The 19,168-nt window shown below is 41.2% G+C and overlaps 1 protein-coding gene across 1 annotated transcript in view; it reads left to right on the top strand.

Moving 5' to 3' along the window:
- LOC131527461 (uncharacterized) overlaps positions 1 to 19,168 on the top strand; it is a 32,475-nt gene that overhangs the window by 353 nt on the left and 12,954 nt on the right. Inside the window, exons 2-14 of the mRNA XM_058756573.1 lie at positions 1,070 to 1,138; positions 1,207 to 1,330; positions 2,502 to 2,601; positions 4,788 to 4,910; positions 5,956 to 6,072; positions 8,623 to 8,783; positions 10,322 to 10,468; positions 10,553 to 10,655; positions 12,445 to 12,573; positions 13,286 to 13,471; positions 15,545 to 15,777; positions 16,997 to 17,890; positions 18,737 to 18,830. Coding sequence (XP_058612556.1) covers positions 1,070 to 1,138; positions 1,207 to 1,330; positions 2,502 to 2,601; positions 4,788 to 4,910; positions 5,956 to 6,072; positions 8,623 to 8,783; positions 10,322 to 10,468; positions 10,553 to 10,655; positions 12,445 to 12,573; positions 13,286 to 13,471; positions 15,545 to 15,777; positions 16,997 to 17,890; positions 18,737 to 18,830 — 2,480 coding nt within the window. The remainder of the gene's footprint in view (positions 1 to 1,069; positions 1,139 to 1,206; positions 1,331 to 2,501; positions 2,602 to 4,787; positions 4,911 to 5,955; positions 6,073 to 8,622; positions 8,784 to 10,321; positions 10,469 to 10,552; positions 10,656 to 12,444; positions 12,574 to 13,285; positions 13,472 to 15,544; positions 15,778 to 16,996; positions 17,891 to 18,736; positions 18,831 to 19,168) is intronic.

Raw genomic sequence — 19,168 nt, 5'->3', positions numbered from 1 at the left:
CCGGGGGGACACCGGCAGAAGCACTGCTTCATGCACCTGTCGAGTCGGAGAATTTGGGCTGTTTGGTTTTTCATAGTGGTGTTTTTTCTTCTTCTCCTCTTCTAGCACTTTATCTATCGGTGTCAATAGATTTCAATTGCAATACATGTTTTTAAAGACGGTTTTTTCTCTGCACCGAGCCATAAACCTGCGCTTCAGCAGCACTTACACCAAACTGCTCTCATCCCTGTCGATATCCTGAAGGTTTTTACAGGGGACTTGTTCATAGTTTTCTTGACTTATATACAACATTTTAATCCCCCCACAAAATTGTGAAAATAGTGTTTTCTGTTCGTTCTAAGCATTTTCTGAATTATGGAGTGAGACAAATGAGATGCTCAATTCTTTAATATCAAAAAATTAAACAAGAATTTTGAAACCGACATCCAGTGTTTGGGTTTTTGTACTAGAAATTTATGCAAATTAGTGCATATTTCATTAAATGAGTCATTTGCATATCTAAACCTAACATTTAAGAGAACTTGTAATACAAAAAAGTTTGCAATTATCCGTGTAATCAATCAGCTGGTTAAGTGAGGCGATTTATTATTTTTACCCGATTCACCTGCAGTGTCTCGCCTCAAGTCACCACTGATAAGCTATTACTAAATATAATGTAGAAACCTTAATTTCTGTAAAGCTGCTTTGCAATGATTAGCATTGTGAAAAACGCTATACAAATAAACACAGAATTGTGAGAAACTCGCAGTTCTGAGAACGTCAGTCTTTTTTTCTCATCAGAACTGGACTTTATAATTTGCAATTTACATCTCACAGTTCTGAGGAAAAAGTCCAAATTGTTCATATCTTGCAATTCTGACTTTATTTCTCATAATTGCCAGAATATCTTAATTCTGAGGGGAAAAAGGTCAGAATTGCGAGTTTGACACAATTCTGAGAGAAAGTCAGCGTTGTGAGATGTAAACTCACAGTTGCCTTTATTTTTATTCCGTGGTGGACGAGTGCTTCCGTAGGTGTTGGTTAGAGACGTGTGTAGAGATGCAGCTCTAGAGACTGTGTGTTGTTTCAGAGCTCCAGGCCTCCGCTGCTCCCCTGCCCTCAGATCACCTGCTGCGCTCCGGAGCGGTCATCTTCCCCGGTAAGAGCTGCGGTCAGCCGCTCGCTCGCTGTGTGTCGGCTCGCTCTGACGGGGCTCTGTGTCCACAGGTGCGTTTGACCAGCACGGCTGTCCTCTGGTGGTGTTTCCAGCCGAGGCTCAGGGTAAACTCCCAGAGGAGCTCAGCACAGAGGAGGTGTCTCACTTCATACACTACTGTCTGCGCCTGCACAAGTATGACGCTCTCTGCCTTCACTCAGTCCAAACGTGTGGGAAACAAGTCTTGAAGAATCTGCAAGCTGCTCTTTTCCATATAATGAGAACGGGGGCCGGTTCATGCTGCGGAGCTCCCTAAACGACAAAGCATGTAAATCGCAAATCCGTTTGTCCCATTTAGCTCTCCATAATTACAAAACTCATCAGGATCAATGGTTTTTAGCATTAAGATCAAACTTTTTTTTTTTTTTTTTTATGCAGCATGGTGGTCTTTGTGTAGGACCAAGTAGATGAGTTTATTTTTAATTGGGAATGAATTTGACGTTACATCACTTGCTCACAAAATAATTTTCTGCAGTGAATCCAAACAGCTGATAAAATATTCACTGGAGGAAGAGTTATGGATTATGGACTCGTGTTTCGATTTAAAAACGTCTTAATGCTGGATTAGTTTCAGCTTTTGTCTTCTCCAGATGTTAACTGATGGACTGGAGTGCTGTGGATTATTGTGATGTTTTTATCAGCTGTTTGGACTCTCATTCTGACGGCACCCATTCACTGCAGAGCATCCATTGCTGAGACACTGATGCAGAGACACATTTCTACAAACCTGATGAAGAAACACACTCATCCTGATCTCTGATGAACTGAGGGGGAGGACGGTTTAATTTTTGGGTGAACTATTTCTTTAACACTGAAGACATTTATTGTCGTTAAATTCTTAAAGGGAATTTTGTTCACAGAAAAAATGATCGTTCAGTCATCACCCTCATGCTCTTCCAACCTGTATGACTTTTTTTTTCTATGGAAAAATCTTTAAAATTCAGTGGTTTTAAATTATTTTCCATTCCTTTATAATGGAAGTCAGTAGTTCCGAAAAACAAATGAACCCAAATCCTTCAAAATGTCCTGGTCTCATAGAAGAAACTGAAGTTACACAGGTTTAGAACAGACCGACTCTTAACGTTTAGTTGAACCGTCCCTGATAACATCGAACACGTGAGCCTCTGATGCTCTTCTCAAACTCTTGACGTCCCCTGATCACTACTGTATGCAGCAGCTTGGACTTTCTGCCAGGTCTTGTGTTTCACAGAATCAGGGCATGTCTCTTTGTAGCTGCACTGTGTTTTGAATGCTGTTTTGTGTTTGGTATTTTCCTCACCGCTGTCCTGTGTTTTTCTGTTGGCAGCATAAGAGGCGAGGAGAGCCTGCTGTCTGTGGTTGTTGATTTGAGGCAGGCCAGCCTCGCCATCGCACGCTTTATCGCTGAAACTCTCCTGTTGTTGGAGGTATTCATTGCGTTATTCTCTCTCTCGTAGTGTCATTCTGGCTTTTCTAGAAGTATCATTTGGTGTCTCTATATGTGCAGGAGGAGATGACGGGGTTAATGATTTTTGTTCTGTTTTCAACCGGTTTGATCGGCTCGCCGTGTTCGTGTACTACACTATTAATCCAACAGTGTGCTGTGACTGACACTAGCTGTGTGCTGAAAGAGCAGCGTGTTCATGTTTATTCCCTCTGTGTGTCTAAGGGACAAGTCATTGTGTTTATAGCTCTAGATATCGTCCTCGTACCAGGCCTTGATCACTCTTTGGTGACACAGAAGAGCTCTAAGAAAATAAAATGGAGTGGTTGGTGATAATGTCACGTTGCATGCTGTCCTTCAGAGACTTCATACAGTGCACTTCAGTCCAAAACTTCAGCTGCTTCAATGCAGAGTTTTAACCGAAGCCCTGTAGCCGTCAAAAGCCAGTCAACAAAACGATGCCTTTTGTCATTCTGCAGGCTTTTGTTGACCAATAAACTGCTGTGTTTGGGTGCAGGTAATACTGAACACATGGTTCATTTAGATGTGCTATTGTGACAATACAACGCTGTCTGGAAATTGGCACTTATTCTTTTACAACCGTTCTCCAGATTTCTCGCAAAAATAAAAATTAATTTGCGCTCATGTTTATGAAATCCCCAGTTATGGTTGTGTATGACGATGTTAGGGATGGGCATTATGACTATTTTGTTTAATAATAAAGGTCTTTGATATCAATGTTTGATACAATAGTAGTTTCATAACTCGTCACCCGTGTCAATATCACAAACTAATACTAGACTAATTTAATCGAAGTCTCAAGCCGTTAATGAATAATCATAATGTAAAATAAAAAAGCAGTCTTCACTGTAAGAATTTAATTTTCTTTGTTTCTTATTAAAACTACAAAAGTCCTTTTACTCAGATTTTTTTTTTTTTTTTCTCCAAACATGAATAAATCTAATATACTTCAATAAATTTAGCAAAAACCACATTACATTATTTTACTGATTTGCATGTGAAATTGATCTTTTATGGAGGAATGACAGCGCACTGCTGGAAAGGGAGGCAGAATGGTGCGCAATAATCGTATTATCTCTATTGCATTTTCATAATCGTTGGAGGCCGAAATTGAGCTATAATGTTCTCTTTAGTTGCACAACAGGTTTAGAAGGGCTTATTGCATGTCATTACAAGGGAAGATGCTCGGCGTGTGTTGCTTTTTCAAATAGAAGCATCCTCTGAATCTGAACTCGCAGATGCACAGCCCATTCTGAGAGAAATAAAACACAGATATTTAAACGAAAAACCGCAATTCACAAGCGCATTTTGAACCGTGGATGTCATACCGAACGGTTCGATGTTATATTGAGAATTGTGACATCCCTAGAAGAAACACTTTAAAATCTATCACCCTTTTAAGAGCCTCCACAGAATATCAGACAAGAAAACATCTATTATAATGCAATATTTGAATGTTTCTTGCAAAAGATTGTCAATTCAGACTTGTTGAATGGCCGTCAATTGAAGAAAGGAGCTTTTTGTTGAGGTTACTGAATCTACCAGCAGGGCTGAACTATTAGTTGTCTGTCATGGGACTGTGATGATTGTATAATTGGTTTCAAAACATGACTGTAAATGGGCCTTGTGAGCTCCGCACAGGGAGAGATTATCAGTGAATGCTGTTTCCATCATTGACGTCAAACCAGGCGTGATGCAGCTTCATGTGCCAAAATTTAACATGCGAGCAAATGAGTTTCTGGAGCTATATCTGTTTAGCGAACTTCATTTCTGTTTAAATCAGATGGACTTTGTTTAGGAGATTGACAGCGGAAATGTCCATCTGCTTTAGTGTATGGCGATTTATAGACGCCCGTTTTATCTCATGACCGAGTCTGTATGCTGGATGTTTGGGTGAGCTCTTCCTCCGCGTCTTGTGAGGCTCTAGTTTTGCGCTTGCGACGAGGCTGAGGTCTTGAGACGGCGCAGGCCGAGAGCTGAGGATCACATGCCTGCTGTCGTCACATGTCTGCTCTTATCTAATAATGGAGGCTTGTGGGCAGCCGTTGTCCTTAACATAGACAAAGGAAACTCACAGGCCCGCATTACAGAGTCCCTGAGCTGTCCTGAGCCTACAGAGCGTCTGCTGTACTGTCCTGTGTTCTGTAGTTTTCCAGAAGGATCATCCACTCGGTGTATATTGTTCAACCAAAGAAGAAAGATGTCCTGAAGCAGCTGGGGAAGCTCCTGACACAGAGCGGCTCCAAGCAGCACAGACCTGTCCTCTTCAAAGTGAGTAACGCCTCTGAATGAAGGGCCAAGACCTTCTCTTCTGCGTGTTCCACACCTCTGCTCCGTCCCAATGGGCACAATATAGGTTTTTCCCCACCTTTGTGAACTTTTGAATCACTGAGTTTGAATAACGAGAATCGCCAAAAACCACAAAGTGAATGAACGTGAGGCGGTGTTTAAAGACACCGAACCGCTTACTGGAACGAATCCTGTAATCTGTTGATCAGGGTTTCTGCTCGTGTCAGCACTCTTAAGCTTTTAGTTGGCTAGAAAAGTACTCTTGAGGAGTGTATCTGAATAAATCTATCATGAACATGAGTTATGACGGCCACCATTAAAACAAGCATATTGAGACTGGCTCTGACCGAGAAATCACATCTTTCTCATTTCACTTAATTTTCCTTAATGTTTAGATTTAACTTATTGTGAATTGTGGTTTCATGAAACCTAATTATATGTAGTTTAAATGTTACTGTACAATACAGGTGAGTTTTAAATGTGTGTATATAATGGTTTGAGCTGGTGTTATTGAGTGAAAGGGTTTGCTGTAGTTTACAGAAGTGCTTAACACGAGGGCCGTCTGTTGTCCAACACAATAATTCAAAACCTCAGACCATAACATACGAACTGTTCTCTTCAATAAAAACCATAGTAACCGAGGGGAAAAAAACAAGTTTGCATTTAACGTGTTTGTATACATGTTCATTATCTTAACTGATGAACTTTATTTTATTAAATGTATACATTTAGATTGCCTTTTGAATATTAATAATTTTAAATTGGAATGTTTCAGTAATTTGTTTATCCTTTTGTCCCATTGAGAACTACAGCTTTTTTTTTTTTTTAGTACCATGTTGAAAATCTGAAATTACCCGTCTCTGAAATATTGCAGAATAAATTGTGCATATTAACTGACAATTGAGAACTTGTGAACCGTAACTGAATTACGAAATCAATTCCCTATCCCTGACTTCAGAGCTGTACTTTGTGTTGTAGCGGTTGGTTTTAACGTTGAGCTCTAATGTCTGTTGTTTTTTGTGGACAGCGCATCTTCCTCAAAGAGGTTTTTGAGCTTTCCAACTACATCGACAGAAGCCAGTTACCGTCTAGTTTGGGTGGATACCTCATATACTGCCATAAGAGCTGGGTTGCCTTTGTTAAGGTAGGAATTTTTTTTGCTTATTTGCTAAGCATGTTAAATGTTTTGATTTAAAATGTCTAAATCTAGAAAGGCTTGTTTAGGGGACAGAAATGATCCCCTAAGCTCAGTAATAAAAGCTCAGAGTCCAGTGAAAAGACCCCTACATAATTGTGTGTGTGACATCTGAATGCATGTGATGGCCTGTTCCTGTCCCCCCTCCAGCCTTTATTCAGATCTGAGCAGCCAGACGTTGCATAATAGCGTCCTGTGTGTGTGTGTTTGATTCTCGGACTCCGTCAGCAGCAGGATGGATCAGTCACGCCGCAGCAGGGTCTCATGATCAGCCCTGATGGCCTTAGATAATGCTTGACGTACTCTATCTACACTTTTTTTTTTTTTTTTTTTTTTCCCCAGCAGATCCTCACAGCTTCAGCAGCTCACTGTTTAGTATGTGCATGTTTAGCGTGTGTGTTGTGCGCTGACTCGGATGTGTGTTTCATTAGTGAGTATTCATGAGCGCATCATCTCTATTGTGTGTCATCCTGGAGAAGCTTCAGAGGACGGTCATCTGCGGTCATTAGCATGTGAAAGGGCAGCACACTGTCTCTGGTGCACTCATCAGCACTGTCCAGCATCCGCTCTTTCTCATGGGTTCATTCAGGACTTTATATCGTCTCTCAGATCTGATGCGGGCTTCTTTGAGCTTTTAAGCAGAGTGTGTGGGTTTTGGTAAGGGTGCGCTCCTCGGGTTAAGATTGATTGGGCAGGTTTGTTTCTTTTGGTACTTTAAAGGTTTTAAAGGGGTCATGAACTGAGAAACCAAACTTGCCTTGATCTTTTGACATAAAGGATGTCTTTAATCGTACAATGACCTTAAGTTTCAGAACTCAAAACTTTGTTGTTAGTCTAAAAATGGACTATGCCTTGTGGAATGTTCTACTCTGATGTAATAGTGTGCCTTTTTAGCCCCGCCCACCAGTTTACAATAGGCTTGTTTGAGATGCACCTCGCCTGAAATGTAGGCGGAGGAGTGAAATAAACAGTCAAGACAGACAGTTCTGCCCACTCGAAGTGGAACCGATACCTTCGAGATTAAAGGCAGCTATCACGTTATTCTCACTCGTATGCTGTGCTGCTGATGAACATGAGAGAATTTCAGTTCTGTTGCTTTTAAATGAATATAAATGATGAACAAGACACTCAAAGTGCTTGCTATTTAATTCCATACGAAATGTGTATTTATCCACTTCTACTTTAATACAAACGTATTTAAAATTATAGAAATGACAATCACATCTCGCACAGAGATCGCACTGTCATAGTGTTTGGAAATATTAATGCATAATTTAAATACAAGATCGCATGAAATCAGATTTAAAAAATAAAACTTTAGAAGAGAATGCAGTATCACGTTTGTCTGAACCAATGAGCATTAAGCTGTCGTCAGTCGTTTCCCATCATGCTTTTGATCAGCACAGTCGGTGGAGAGCAATCCGACACAGCCGCCTCGCCGTCGCCAGAGTTTTTTGGCACACGTCAGCATGACATCAGAGCAAGACGGATGTAACACTTTTCTAACCGGCATGCATCGTGTTGATCGGTTCTGCACAGATTTTGCTCATCTCAAACAAACCTATTGCTGCCAGTTTAGCCCCGCCCACCAATTGTACATCACTAGGTATGTTTGACTTGATGCAGACCGATTGAAGTATGACAAAGTACCGTGAGAACGATAAGAGCAGACTGCTGCTTACTCTTTCGAATCGCTCTCGCGATACTTTGTCACACTTCAATCGATCTGCCTTCAAATCTAGCCCCACCCACTGCCTGTTTAGCCCCACCCACTGCCTGTTTAGCCCCACCCACTGCCTGTTTAGCCCCACCCACTGCCTGTTTAGCCCCACCCACTGCCTGTTTAGCCCCACCCACTGCCTGTTTAGTATAAGCAGAAACCATACGATAAAGATGCTCTGAAGATGAGGAGCTGTGCAGTGACAAGCTGTGGAAACAGGGTTTGTGTTGCCTTCCTTCTGATCCCAACGTTATGAAAGAATGAACTTTAATTTTTAAAGAAAATTCAGACCACATCCATAAGAACCCAGTCCTTAGTTCATTTTATTTTACCGTGGATTCGTTAAACAAGGCACAATTCGACGCAGGATTTTCTGAAAGATTGAAACTAAAAGACGATGCTGTGCGACTATATATTGGGTCCCACAGTAATGTCGCAACACAAGTGAGTAACTTCATTGTGATCACTTTCTTTGTCTGGTAAACGGATTGTTTATGTACTGAGTATTTATGCGTTTTTTGACCTAAATCACAGCAGTGTGAGTTTACTTCAGAGTCTACAATCCTCCACAGCTATTCAAACAGAGCCTTCTGATGAGGGGGTTACAAACAGGACAGAAAATAGCCAATTACTTCTAAATTATGATGTTTTTTTGATGTAAAAGTCTTTAACATTATAAGTGGAGCTCAGAACAGTACAAAATAAAAAACTGAGGCAGTTCATGACCCCTTTAAAGCGGACTCTGGTTTAGTGTGAGTGTCGTGCTCTGGTTTGTGCAGGAGATCGACGCGTTCGTGCAGGAGTTTCTGTCGGTGGTGAACAGACTGCCGTCCTGTATCTGGACTCTGCAGACGCTCGCCAAGCGTCCCGTGCCGGCAGACCTGGAGCGGCTGCAGGAGTTCTGCTGTGTGAACCAGGCACGCTTCCAGCAGCTCCGGAGGTACTGCTCTGAACTTCATCAAACTGCAGCACATACCGTTCACTAATCTTACAGGGATTTACAAGAACTGCTGCACACAAAGCCGATTTAGCTCTCAAACCCAATCTTTAGGTCTGTCTGTCCACCCTGTCATGTACTGGCCTGTGGTGGATGAAGTACACATCAAGTGCTTGAGTAAAAGTACAGATACCAAAAATAAAGTAATACTCCAGTAAATGCACAGAGTACTCCTTTTCAGTTTTACTTATGTGCATTTAAATATGAAATACTTCTGTAATTTTACTTGAGTATTAAGTTCCAACTGATGAATGTTTTTGTAATTTTAATTTGCTTACTAAATACTTTTATTTAATTTTACACTATACATTTTATATAATCCTACTGCTAGTGTAATGCATGATCAAAGCAATTATATTAAAATTTTGTATTGACTTCTTAATGTGCATCAAGTGAAAAATTAGATGTACAACACAATTTTAAAAAAAGGCACCATTGTTAAAATTAGGTTGAGTTCATTTGACTAGCTAATATGAATGTAATTCAACTTACTATCTAGTCAAATTAACTCAACTTTAATACAACACAATTTATAACTACATTCACACATGTATATGTGTGTAATGTAAATTATAATATATAAATATAATATAATGCATATAACTTAATTTAAGCCTTAAAGGGAATCCAGATTTAGTTTTTGTTTTCAAACGCACCGGATGCTTTAACTGGTTCATCCTATAGTGTGTCCCAACCCACTGAATTGTTCACTTCATAGTCAGTGTTACTATTCACTGTATGAGGAAAGGGTAAGTGAAAAGGGTTTTGCACACACAGCTCCAAACAGTATTATCGCATGTTGTGTCATGAATTGAGAAAACAATGCAGATTTTGTAGCCGCATACAGGCTGATGTGTTTCATTGCATGTGTCTGGACTATTGACCAACAGAGCGCATTAAAACTCAAAATCTATGCAAAGAAAAAGCATACAGTACCATGGGCATAAGCCTTGCTTTGCTGGAGAACAGTGGTGAAATGGCAGAGATTAGTTTTTCAGAAATACTGGTACTTGCATTTAATCTAAAAAAGTGCTGTCCCTTCACTGTATGAATTTAATATGTGCTGATTCTTATTAAAGCTGCTGAAGTTAATCAGTCAAGAGCAGTGAGTGGTTTTTCTTTTTGGTCTTGTTTTATAAATATTATTGACACAGCAGGAATATTATGCTGCTGTCACTAAGACCGAATGCACTGATCCTGTATACTGACAGATTTCCTTCTCGACTGTTTACATTCACTTAAGACAAAACCGATTGTATTGTGGTTAATACCTCACCAAAACGGATGTTTTGACGACTTTTTTTTTCTTCCCTCACATGCTGCGTTTTTATCAGTAAGTTAAGCAGACCTGCCCACATCATTCTGCACAGATATGCAATGTAAACGATATCGTCAAATCTCCCAGCCCAGTACAGAAATCCACATCCAACATGTACTATAGCAGACAGCTCTGTCTCTAGTTGTAATCTTTGTGTATTTAGGGATCTTGGTCTGGATGACTTGTTGAAGCACTGCGAGGGTTTGTTGGAGAAGCTGCGTTTCCCAGAGAATGAGCCCTGTTTTCATACAATGGCTGGAACGCTCCTCTACACGCACACCTCGCTAGAGATGCTCCACAACTACAACCGGTATGAGCGTCTGCATGAGTCCCTCAGCTTTCAGAGATGAAGAGCCGCTGTCTCCATGTCTGACTGTGTTTCTCTGTGTGTCAGGATAACCGCAGCGGTGGAGAAGGTGGAGTTGCTGTGGCAGCAGGTGTTTTCCAGAGCCCATGTCCAGCTGCAGCTCCTCCATCTGCAGCGAGAAGCCCAGCAGGTCAGGAGACCCAGCTCCACCCCTTCACACCTGTAGTGTTTTATGATGGTCGAAGTAGGGCAAAAAATGTTAAGCTAGCAATGCTTTATGGCAAGTAAAAAGGTATACTGTCTACAGATTTTTAACCACAGTAAAAGATGCATAAATGGGAATTAAAGGTGAAGGGAATAAAGAATCCATGTTTATGGTCTCCTACAAACATATAGGCTGAGACTGAGGATTTGGGAAAAGACATGAATGAAGACCATGTCTTAAAGGGGTCATATGATGTGATTTCAAGTTTTCCTTTCTCTTTGGAGTGTTACAAGCTGTTTGTGCCTAGATAAGATCCCTGAAGTTGCAAAGACTAAAGTCTCAAACCCAAAGAGATAAGTTAAGACTCGTCCACAACCTCCTAAAATGCCTCGTTTAAACACGCCCCCACATGTCTACATCACGGTGTGGGGAGATTTGCATAACACCGCCCGTGTAAAAAGACAGTATAAGTCATTATAATCCGTAATTATGTCCCCACTGGATGCAACAATGCCTTGTTTGTAATGGGGTTTTACTGTTGTGTCGCCGCGCCGGGACACGGCATCACAATACGGTAAGGGGCGTAACATTTCCGTCTCACGCTTGAGGTATTCGGTCAATCACAACACGCTGAATAGCTGGCCAATCGGAGCACACCTCGCTTCTCGGAATGATGAGCTTTGTGAAAATCGATGCGTTTCAGAAAGGCGTATCATAGAGGCGCAACAATGTACAGTATGTGGAAAATGTCTTTTTGAATCTTAAACCGCAGAAACGCATTGCATTACACCAAATACACAATGTTATTTTTAGCAACGTCATATGCCCCCTTTAAAATTGGGGACAAAGGCAAGAATTGAGAGATGGCTTGTAGGGATGTAACGAACCACGAGCCGGCTGAAAATCGATTCAAATCCGTTGATGCCAAGCAAATCGTGATCTAGCTGGAGTAGGAGTTTGTGTACTCATCTCTTAGAGGAACTGACTGTCTTTAGAAAAGTTTAGATGGTGTTTTTTTTTTTTTTTTCATCTTGCCTCTGAACGATGCATATTACAGTAGTGTTCATAAGCGCAGCTGCTTTGTGTACAGCGGTAAATGCTGCATGTACGCTGCATCTTTGTTTGGATTGATTAAAATGCAGCGGTTGCCTCATTTTAAATGGAAAGAGCACAGACAAAGCCTTAGTTTGTTTATATGAAGAGACTTATTTTTTTTTTTTTTTTTTTTGTGTAACTTATTTGATTTGGGGTCTGTTTGAAATAACAAAACTAAATTGAAATTTTAAATTTCACAAAGAAACGTGCAGCAATAGCCTAATAAAAGGACACCTCATTTACTGTATAATGTCTTCAATCTTATTTTGTTAAAAAAAAGTGAGTTGAATGAATCGTTACATCCCTTATAGCTTACACTTTGGCTATGGTTTGATTAAATGAGCGCTGCTTTGTTTGCTGCGGTTACCACGGAAACAGCTGTATTTCTGGAATTCAATTTTTCAATAAGCCCTTCTGCCCTTTTTGTTATTACCAAAGCCACCTTATTTTTACGCGGGAAACACGCATTTGTAAATGTGAAATCGAAATCTTGTTGTTGGATCGACAAGATTATGAATATCTAAAGAGTCTAATCTGCACTAATAAGATCTAGATGTTACTATATGAATATAATTAGTTATTAATATAATAATTGATGCTTTTGATTTTGGTACCCAAATGTTGACTGGTATGGTTCTGGTAATGTTTATTTGATGTTGGCTTCTGCTCTTTATTTCAGATCCAGGAGCAGATGGTTGCGTTGCACAGGGAGAAAGTTCAGCTCTACAGGATTGAAGTGGCTAAAGACGCGCACAGAGCTGAAGAGCTCCGGCTGGAGTTTGAGGCTTCAGTATACACTCATGCAATGGTATGTGACCATTAAACCCAACGTGTGGTTCACTTTTACACTCGCATACAGTACACGTATCATCAGCATAGTACATGCACAATTAGAGTTTTCTAAGCGTCCGTACAATTTGTGAGCTGAGTGTATGTGCACTTTGATACTTTTTATTTTTTTTATTAGTTTGTCCACAAGGCGGCAACACTGGCCTGAGCTGTTTCACATTCTACGTTCTCACATGCCATCAAATGAATTCTAGTTGTGCAGCTGAACACAGCTTTAAGTGTTTGCCTCAACTAAAGTGTGCTTCAGTCCGATATCACTGCTTCAGACACCTTTGGTCAGATTCACAGAAACACTGTTAGAATATAACTCTTAAGACCGAGATCTGAAGTCAGGTTTGTCTGGATGCACAAAGAAGAGAAACCTTTCGGGTACCCGGGAGTCAGTGATTAAAGACAAGACACAAGTGTCCCTTTAACCAAAGCTCAGCTTTATCAAGCCATCAGGGAGTATATATATACGAAACGAGAAGTTATTAGTTGGCTTCTGTGATCTTGTCCTGTTTTCATCAGGCTGTTGAATAAGACCTTATGATTGATTTCATGTGGTCAATATCTGATGTGTAATGAAATGAAAGGCTACATGGTATTGACCTGTATTAATACAATCTTCCAGCGGCACAGAATCCACATGACTGGCTGAGTTTCTGTATGACCGTATGTCTTGTGAGCAGGCGCTGGTTCGCCGCGCGGAGGACGTCATGCACACGTTAGCGGAGACTGTTCCGCTCAGCGAGAGAAAGCCTGCGGAGCCGTGGCTGGAGGACTTGGCCAGACTGAAGGAGAACCTCTACTCTGCTGTTCAGCATCTCTACCAGACTCTGAGGACCGTGTCTGACTTCCATCACACCTGCAACAGAGTACGTGCCGTTTGTGTTTGGTCTTCAGGCAAAATCAGTGATTCTCTGAGTCTTTAACAAGTAGGTTTAATCAACTTCTGGGAGTGAGAAAGTGCTATTGATGGTCATGTCAAAGCTGTACAGTAACTTGGTGCACATTCATGTGATTTAAACTACCCTAGTAAAGAAGTAAAATAACACATTTTGTTTTTAGGACAACATTGCAAGGTTTTGATCCATCCACAGTTTGTGTTTGGACAACTTGATTAACTTTTTGATCCACTTCAAATGTTGACTATACTTGGTATGAAATGTTTTGTATACAGATCTATTAGCATATTTACTGACGCCTCAGAAGAATTTCTGAAGAATACTGATAGAAGAATTTGTCACTGGAGCACAAAACCAATCATGAGGGTCAATTTTTGGAATCTGAGGGAGCAAAAAATCTGAATATTGAGAATCGCCTTTAAAGTTGTCCAAATGAAGTTCTTATCAATGCATATTACTAATCAAAATAAGTTTTGATATTTACAGTAGGAAATTTACAAAATCTTCATGGAACATGATCTATCCGAATGATTTTTGGCATAAGTTGATCATTTTGACCCATACAATGTATTGTTGGCTATTGCTACAAATATACCTGTGCTGCTTATGACCGCTTTTGTGCTCCAGGGACACATTATTAAACTTTATTTGACGGACTACTTGTGCACTATGCACACTTCTTAATATTGAACCTAAAATTAGTTTTAATGTCACCTGAGGGATTGTATGATTTCTGAATAATATTGGTATTCAAATGCATGATATTTAAAGTGTACCTGAAGTATACTTTCAATTAGGGATTCTCCGATCGACCGGCCGGAGATCGGTTTCGGCCGATAATCACACTTGACTCGATCGGTTCTCATACATTTAGCCGATCTCCCGTACCGATCGCAATGCGTGATCACGTGTATGATTCGTGGGGACATATGCTGCCAGTCATCGCCGGTGTGGGAAATGCTATGACATTTTGAGAAACAATGAAATATTCGCTATATGCTGTATATTTTGCATGATGATATGATGAATGGATGGTTCATTTTTAACACCAGATTCAGTGAGATGGATAAATGGGTAGTTGGAAAAATAACTTATTTATTTTTTTTGGGCTGCTGTATTTTAGTGAAGGTAATCTATAATTTCGCCTCACCGTGTTTCTGTTGTTAAAATAACTGCAGCAGCACTTGAACTTGGCACCGGCACGCGTCCAGAGAGCGAGAAAGCGCACCGAGCTGAAAGGGCTTGAATAAAGCGCGTTTAGTTTTAGATAAAAATACGAGGATATAGAGCTAAAAGATATTTACCATAAACGACCCTGAGCGCTTGTTATGTGATCCGGACCTCTGTTTTGATGTGCCGCTCACTTAAAAAGGTGCTGCTGTTCCGGCTCGCGGTCCGGATGGATGCCGGGGTGCAGATGCACTTATAGAGGTATTTAAGGATAAAAGACGCGAGTCCTAGTCACTAACTCCAGTGCCCATCTCTGCCTTGGGTTGCATCAGACACATTTTGTTTGCACTTATTTTTGTCTTAAGTATCCTGATATACAGTGAACATTTTAATATTCCTTTAAAGTGGTGTTTATGCATAACATAAGGATTTTTTTGATTTATATAACATTATTACATCTGTTATATAAAGCTTGAAGCATCAGAATCGGCTGATCACCATGATAAGAAATCAGTACTCTGTATCTGCTGCAAAAATCCTGATCGGAGCATCCCTACTTGTAATAGTTGCGCACTAACACAATCAGATGTACTTCAGTATATCTTTTAGATGGACTTCAGCACTACTTCCTCACAATTAAAGTGTGTTAAGCTCAAAATTAGTAGTTCCAGTTTAGTATGCCACAGGTACAATTGCTTTTTATTTTTGAGAACATGAATATGCAAGTGAACAGTGGGGCATTTGACATGAACTACAAGGTCGTTGAAAATGAGACCCAAACAGGGGTCTTGTTGTGGTATTAGTTTCTTGACACTGTAGACTCAATCCATATCTGAATGAAGTGCAAGCGGAGCTGTGGTGTGGTTCTCCCAGTGTAAGAGCTGGTACGGTGCAGTGCTGTGCGAGAGCCTCCTGCAGGAGCTGCTGTGGAGTGGACACTGTGAGGTCAGCCGATCCCCGGACCTGTCCAGCTGCAGACGAGGAGTCCAGAGCTTCCTCAGGAGAAACCCCTGTCCGGAGGTGCAGGAGCTGGTCAAGCTGGCGCATCTCTCTAGCGCTACAACCGACCCGCACCTTCGGCACACTGGCACGCAGCTGTCTCACAGGTACACACAGAAAACTCTGGCTCACTTACGCTGCGCTCTGTGCTGTCGCTAGGACACAAACATTTGTCAACATGTGAATTGTCCAATACGTTAGGGGCATGCAGCCTTGTTCAATGTGGACCCTTGGGTTGCTGTGGTGGTAAGAAACCTCAATGCATTGAGTGGTTTACCTAAAATGAGAATTTGCTGAAAATGTCCTGCTCAGCAATGGATGCTCTGCAGTGAATGGGTGCCGTCAAAGTCCAAACAGCTGATTAAAAACAAAGTAATCCACACCACTCCAGTCCATCAGTTAACATTGCATTAACTTGCATTAATAGTGGATTATTGTGACGTTTTTATCAACTGTTTTGACTCTCATTCTCACGGCACCCATTCACTGCAGAGCATCCATTGCTGAGCAAGGTATTTAACTATCATAATGTGTAAACCACAATTATCTTTAAACTGATGCTCTGCTATGACAGTTTACCTTTAAACTGAAAACTGGCCACAGAAAACCATTTGCACCCCGTCAGCAATAATGACAATGTCATGCATGCACGCAATGGGCTGATAACTGTCAAAAAGCATCTTACTAAACTGTTTCGTTACATTTTATCCAATGCAACTTACAAATGAGGACAATGGAAGCAAACAAAATCAACAAAAGAGGAATGATATCCAAGTGCTATAACAAGTCTCAGTTAGCTTAATGTAGTACATGTAGCAAGTGTTTTTTTTTTTTTTTTTTTAATTCTATAATAAATAAAAAGAAAACCGAGATGAAAGAAAAAGAATGGAGCAAGCTAGTGTTGGAGGCCTTTTTTCACAGGTTTGCAAGAGTTGTCTCAGTCAAGTAATGCATTTCCACAGTTATTAACGTTTGTAAATAAAATTAATGCATCTGACTAATTTAATAAAACAAAGTAAACAGAAAATTCTATCTCGGGAGTAAAGGCAAATTGGACATGTTCTCTCTTCTGGCCAATGTAATCAGTCTCTCTTTTGGAAAGTCATGGACATGCTGTTGTGGATCTTTTGTTATTGGGGCAAACAATGTAAAACTGATTTGTAGTTTGTTCATCTCAATAGGAGTTTAACCATGATAACTTCTGCGTCTCGAACCCTGTAAATGTGAAAAGGGTCTATTGGTTGAAATGCTGTGCCGGTATATTAAGAAACGCATCCTACACTGAAATCAAAGAGCTTCTGTTTGAGTTTTCTTGACCGTCCACAGATGCATGACTCTGAGGAGACTCTTGACCTCACCTGGAGCCGTTCCCCTTCACGACCTTCAGCTTGCCCTCCAGTGGCAGTACGAGTTCCTCAAGGGTCACCACAAGACCTCTGACATCACTTCCCCCGAGGACGAGCGCGTTTCCTGCGGCCTGCCTCCAGACTCGGCCGCTCATGCGGTTTCTCCGTGTGAGAGCTTGTGTGATTTAGCTAAGTGGCCTTCTGTTGGCGATCACCGGATCTCGTCCGCTCTGGGGTCTTCTGCAGGCAAACCTCCCTCTCTCAGCTCCTTTGACTCTGGCTTCGATGGAGCGGCTAGCAGTCACCTGGACAGCAGGAGCAGAAGAGAGCCGCTGCCTAGGATTCTGGGAAACGGAGACTCTGCTTTCAAGTCCAAACCTCTGCATGGACAGATCCACGAGGAGAACATTGTGAGTGTGTCTGATTCTGAAGACTCTCGTGAAGAGCTAGGGTTTAGTTTAAAGAGGGAGTCCACTCGCGCCAGCATTCAGATCGTTCCCAAAATTACCTCGGACTCTCTGAACCTGGAGATCAAGGTGAAGCGCTCCGCTACGCTGCCCAAGAACCCCTGGCTGAGCCTCCCGATAGATGACCTGGAGAGCTCTTATACGGTCACCATTACGCCCAGCTCTTCCAGAGACCCGCGGAGCCAGGCACGAGATCGAGACCGGCCCTCTCCGACGGAGGAGCTGGGATCCGCTCCGCTCCAGAGCCAGGAGAGCTTTGAGGAGTCGGAGCTGGATCCTGTGGGAAATGTTCTGTCCAGTACCTTAACGGATAATGAAGACAAGCCCAGCAGCACGGTGGATGGGGATCCTTCTCTTCTCTGGGACACGTTTGATCTTCACAATCTCAGACAGGACTCTTACGAACGGTTAGACTTCCCTTTTAAGTGTTTAAAACATTAGTTCACCCAAAAATTAAAACTTGCTAACTTACTCAGGCATCCAAGATGTAGAGGAGTTTGAATGTGTTTCTTGATTGAATCAGGTTTGTAGAAATGTCTCAGCATCAGTGTCTCAGCAATGGATGCTCTGCAGTGAATGGGTGCCGTCAGAATGAGTCCAAACAGCTGATAAAAACATCACAATAATCCACAGCACTCCAGTCCATCAGTTAACATCTGGAGAAGACAAAAGCTGAAACTAATCCAGCATTAAGATGTTTTTAACTAAAATACGAGTCCATAACGCTTCCTCAGTGAAAGTGTTCTTAGCTAAATCTGCAGATCAAGCAGCGTTTACAAGCCAAAACGGCTCTAAACTAATATGTGGCTGGATTTTGATGAGGGACAATAGCAGATGGATTTTTTTCACTGAAGCATTATGGATTATGGACTCGTGTTTTAGTTAAACATCTTAATGCTGGATTTGTTTCAGCTTTTGTCTTCTCCAGATGTTAACTGATGGACTGGAGTGCTGTGGATTATTGTGATGTTTTTATCAGCTGTTTGGACTCTCATTCTGACGGCACCCATTCACTGCAGAGCATCCATTGCTGAGACGCTGATGCAGAGACACTTCTACAAACCTGATGAAGAAACACACTCATCCTGATCTCTGATGAACTGAGGGTGAGGACTGTTTCAGTTGATATTTATATTTTGGGGTAACTCTTTAATTACACACTGCAGTGAGCAGTAACGGAGTCAGATGTCCGTGCTCCGCTTCTGCTGCTTGTTTCAGGTGTTTCTTCTAAGGGTTTGTGTTCTGTTGGGTAGGTTGGACGTGTCTCTCGGTGACTGGGTTCAGAGAGAGCAACAGGAGCTGAGAGAGGTGGAGGAGACTTTAGACCGAGCAGCTGAGATACTACAGGTGTGTGTCTTCTGTTCTCGTCACATGCATCACGTCAGTGAACTATACAGCAACCTGTCACGGCACATTAAAGAGCGCCAAAATGGCATTTAATGTGGATTTCATGATAAAATGAACAATGGAAAAAAAAAAAATCAGATTTTGAATTATCAGAAATGACAAAGCACAGCTTTATTATAAATAGCACACATTCCAACCAATAACCACAACAGCTCTATTTAATATATTATATATAATGTCTCAATTCATGCATAGATGAAGAGAAATTGATTCTTAAATTCCAAGATCAATCTAATTTGTTTTTGTTTGCACGCATGCCTACCGAACCAAAAGACCTG

The sequence above is a fragment of the Onychostoma macrolepis genome, chromosome 20 (genome assembly GCF_012432095.1).
Source record: "Onychostoma macrolepis isolate SWU-2019 chromosome 20, ASM1243209v1, whole genome shotgun sequence".
NCBI classification, from domain to species: Eukaryota; Metazoa; Chordata; class Actinopteri; order Cypriniformes; family Cyprinidae; genus Onychostoma; species Onychostoma macrolepis.
Note: the sequence above shows the minus strand (reverse complement) of the source record. Positions and strands in the feature narration are given on the sequence as shown.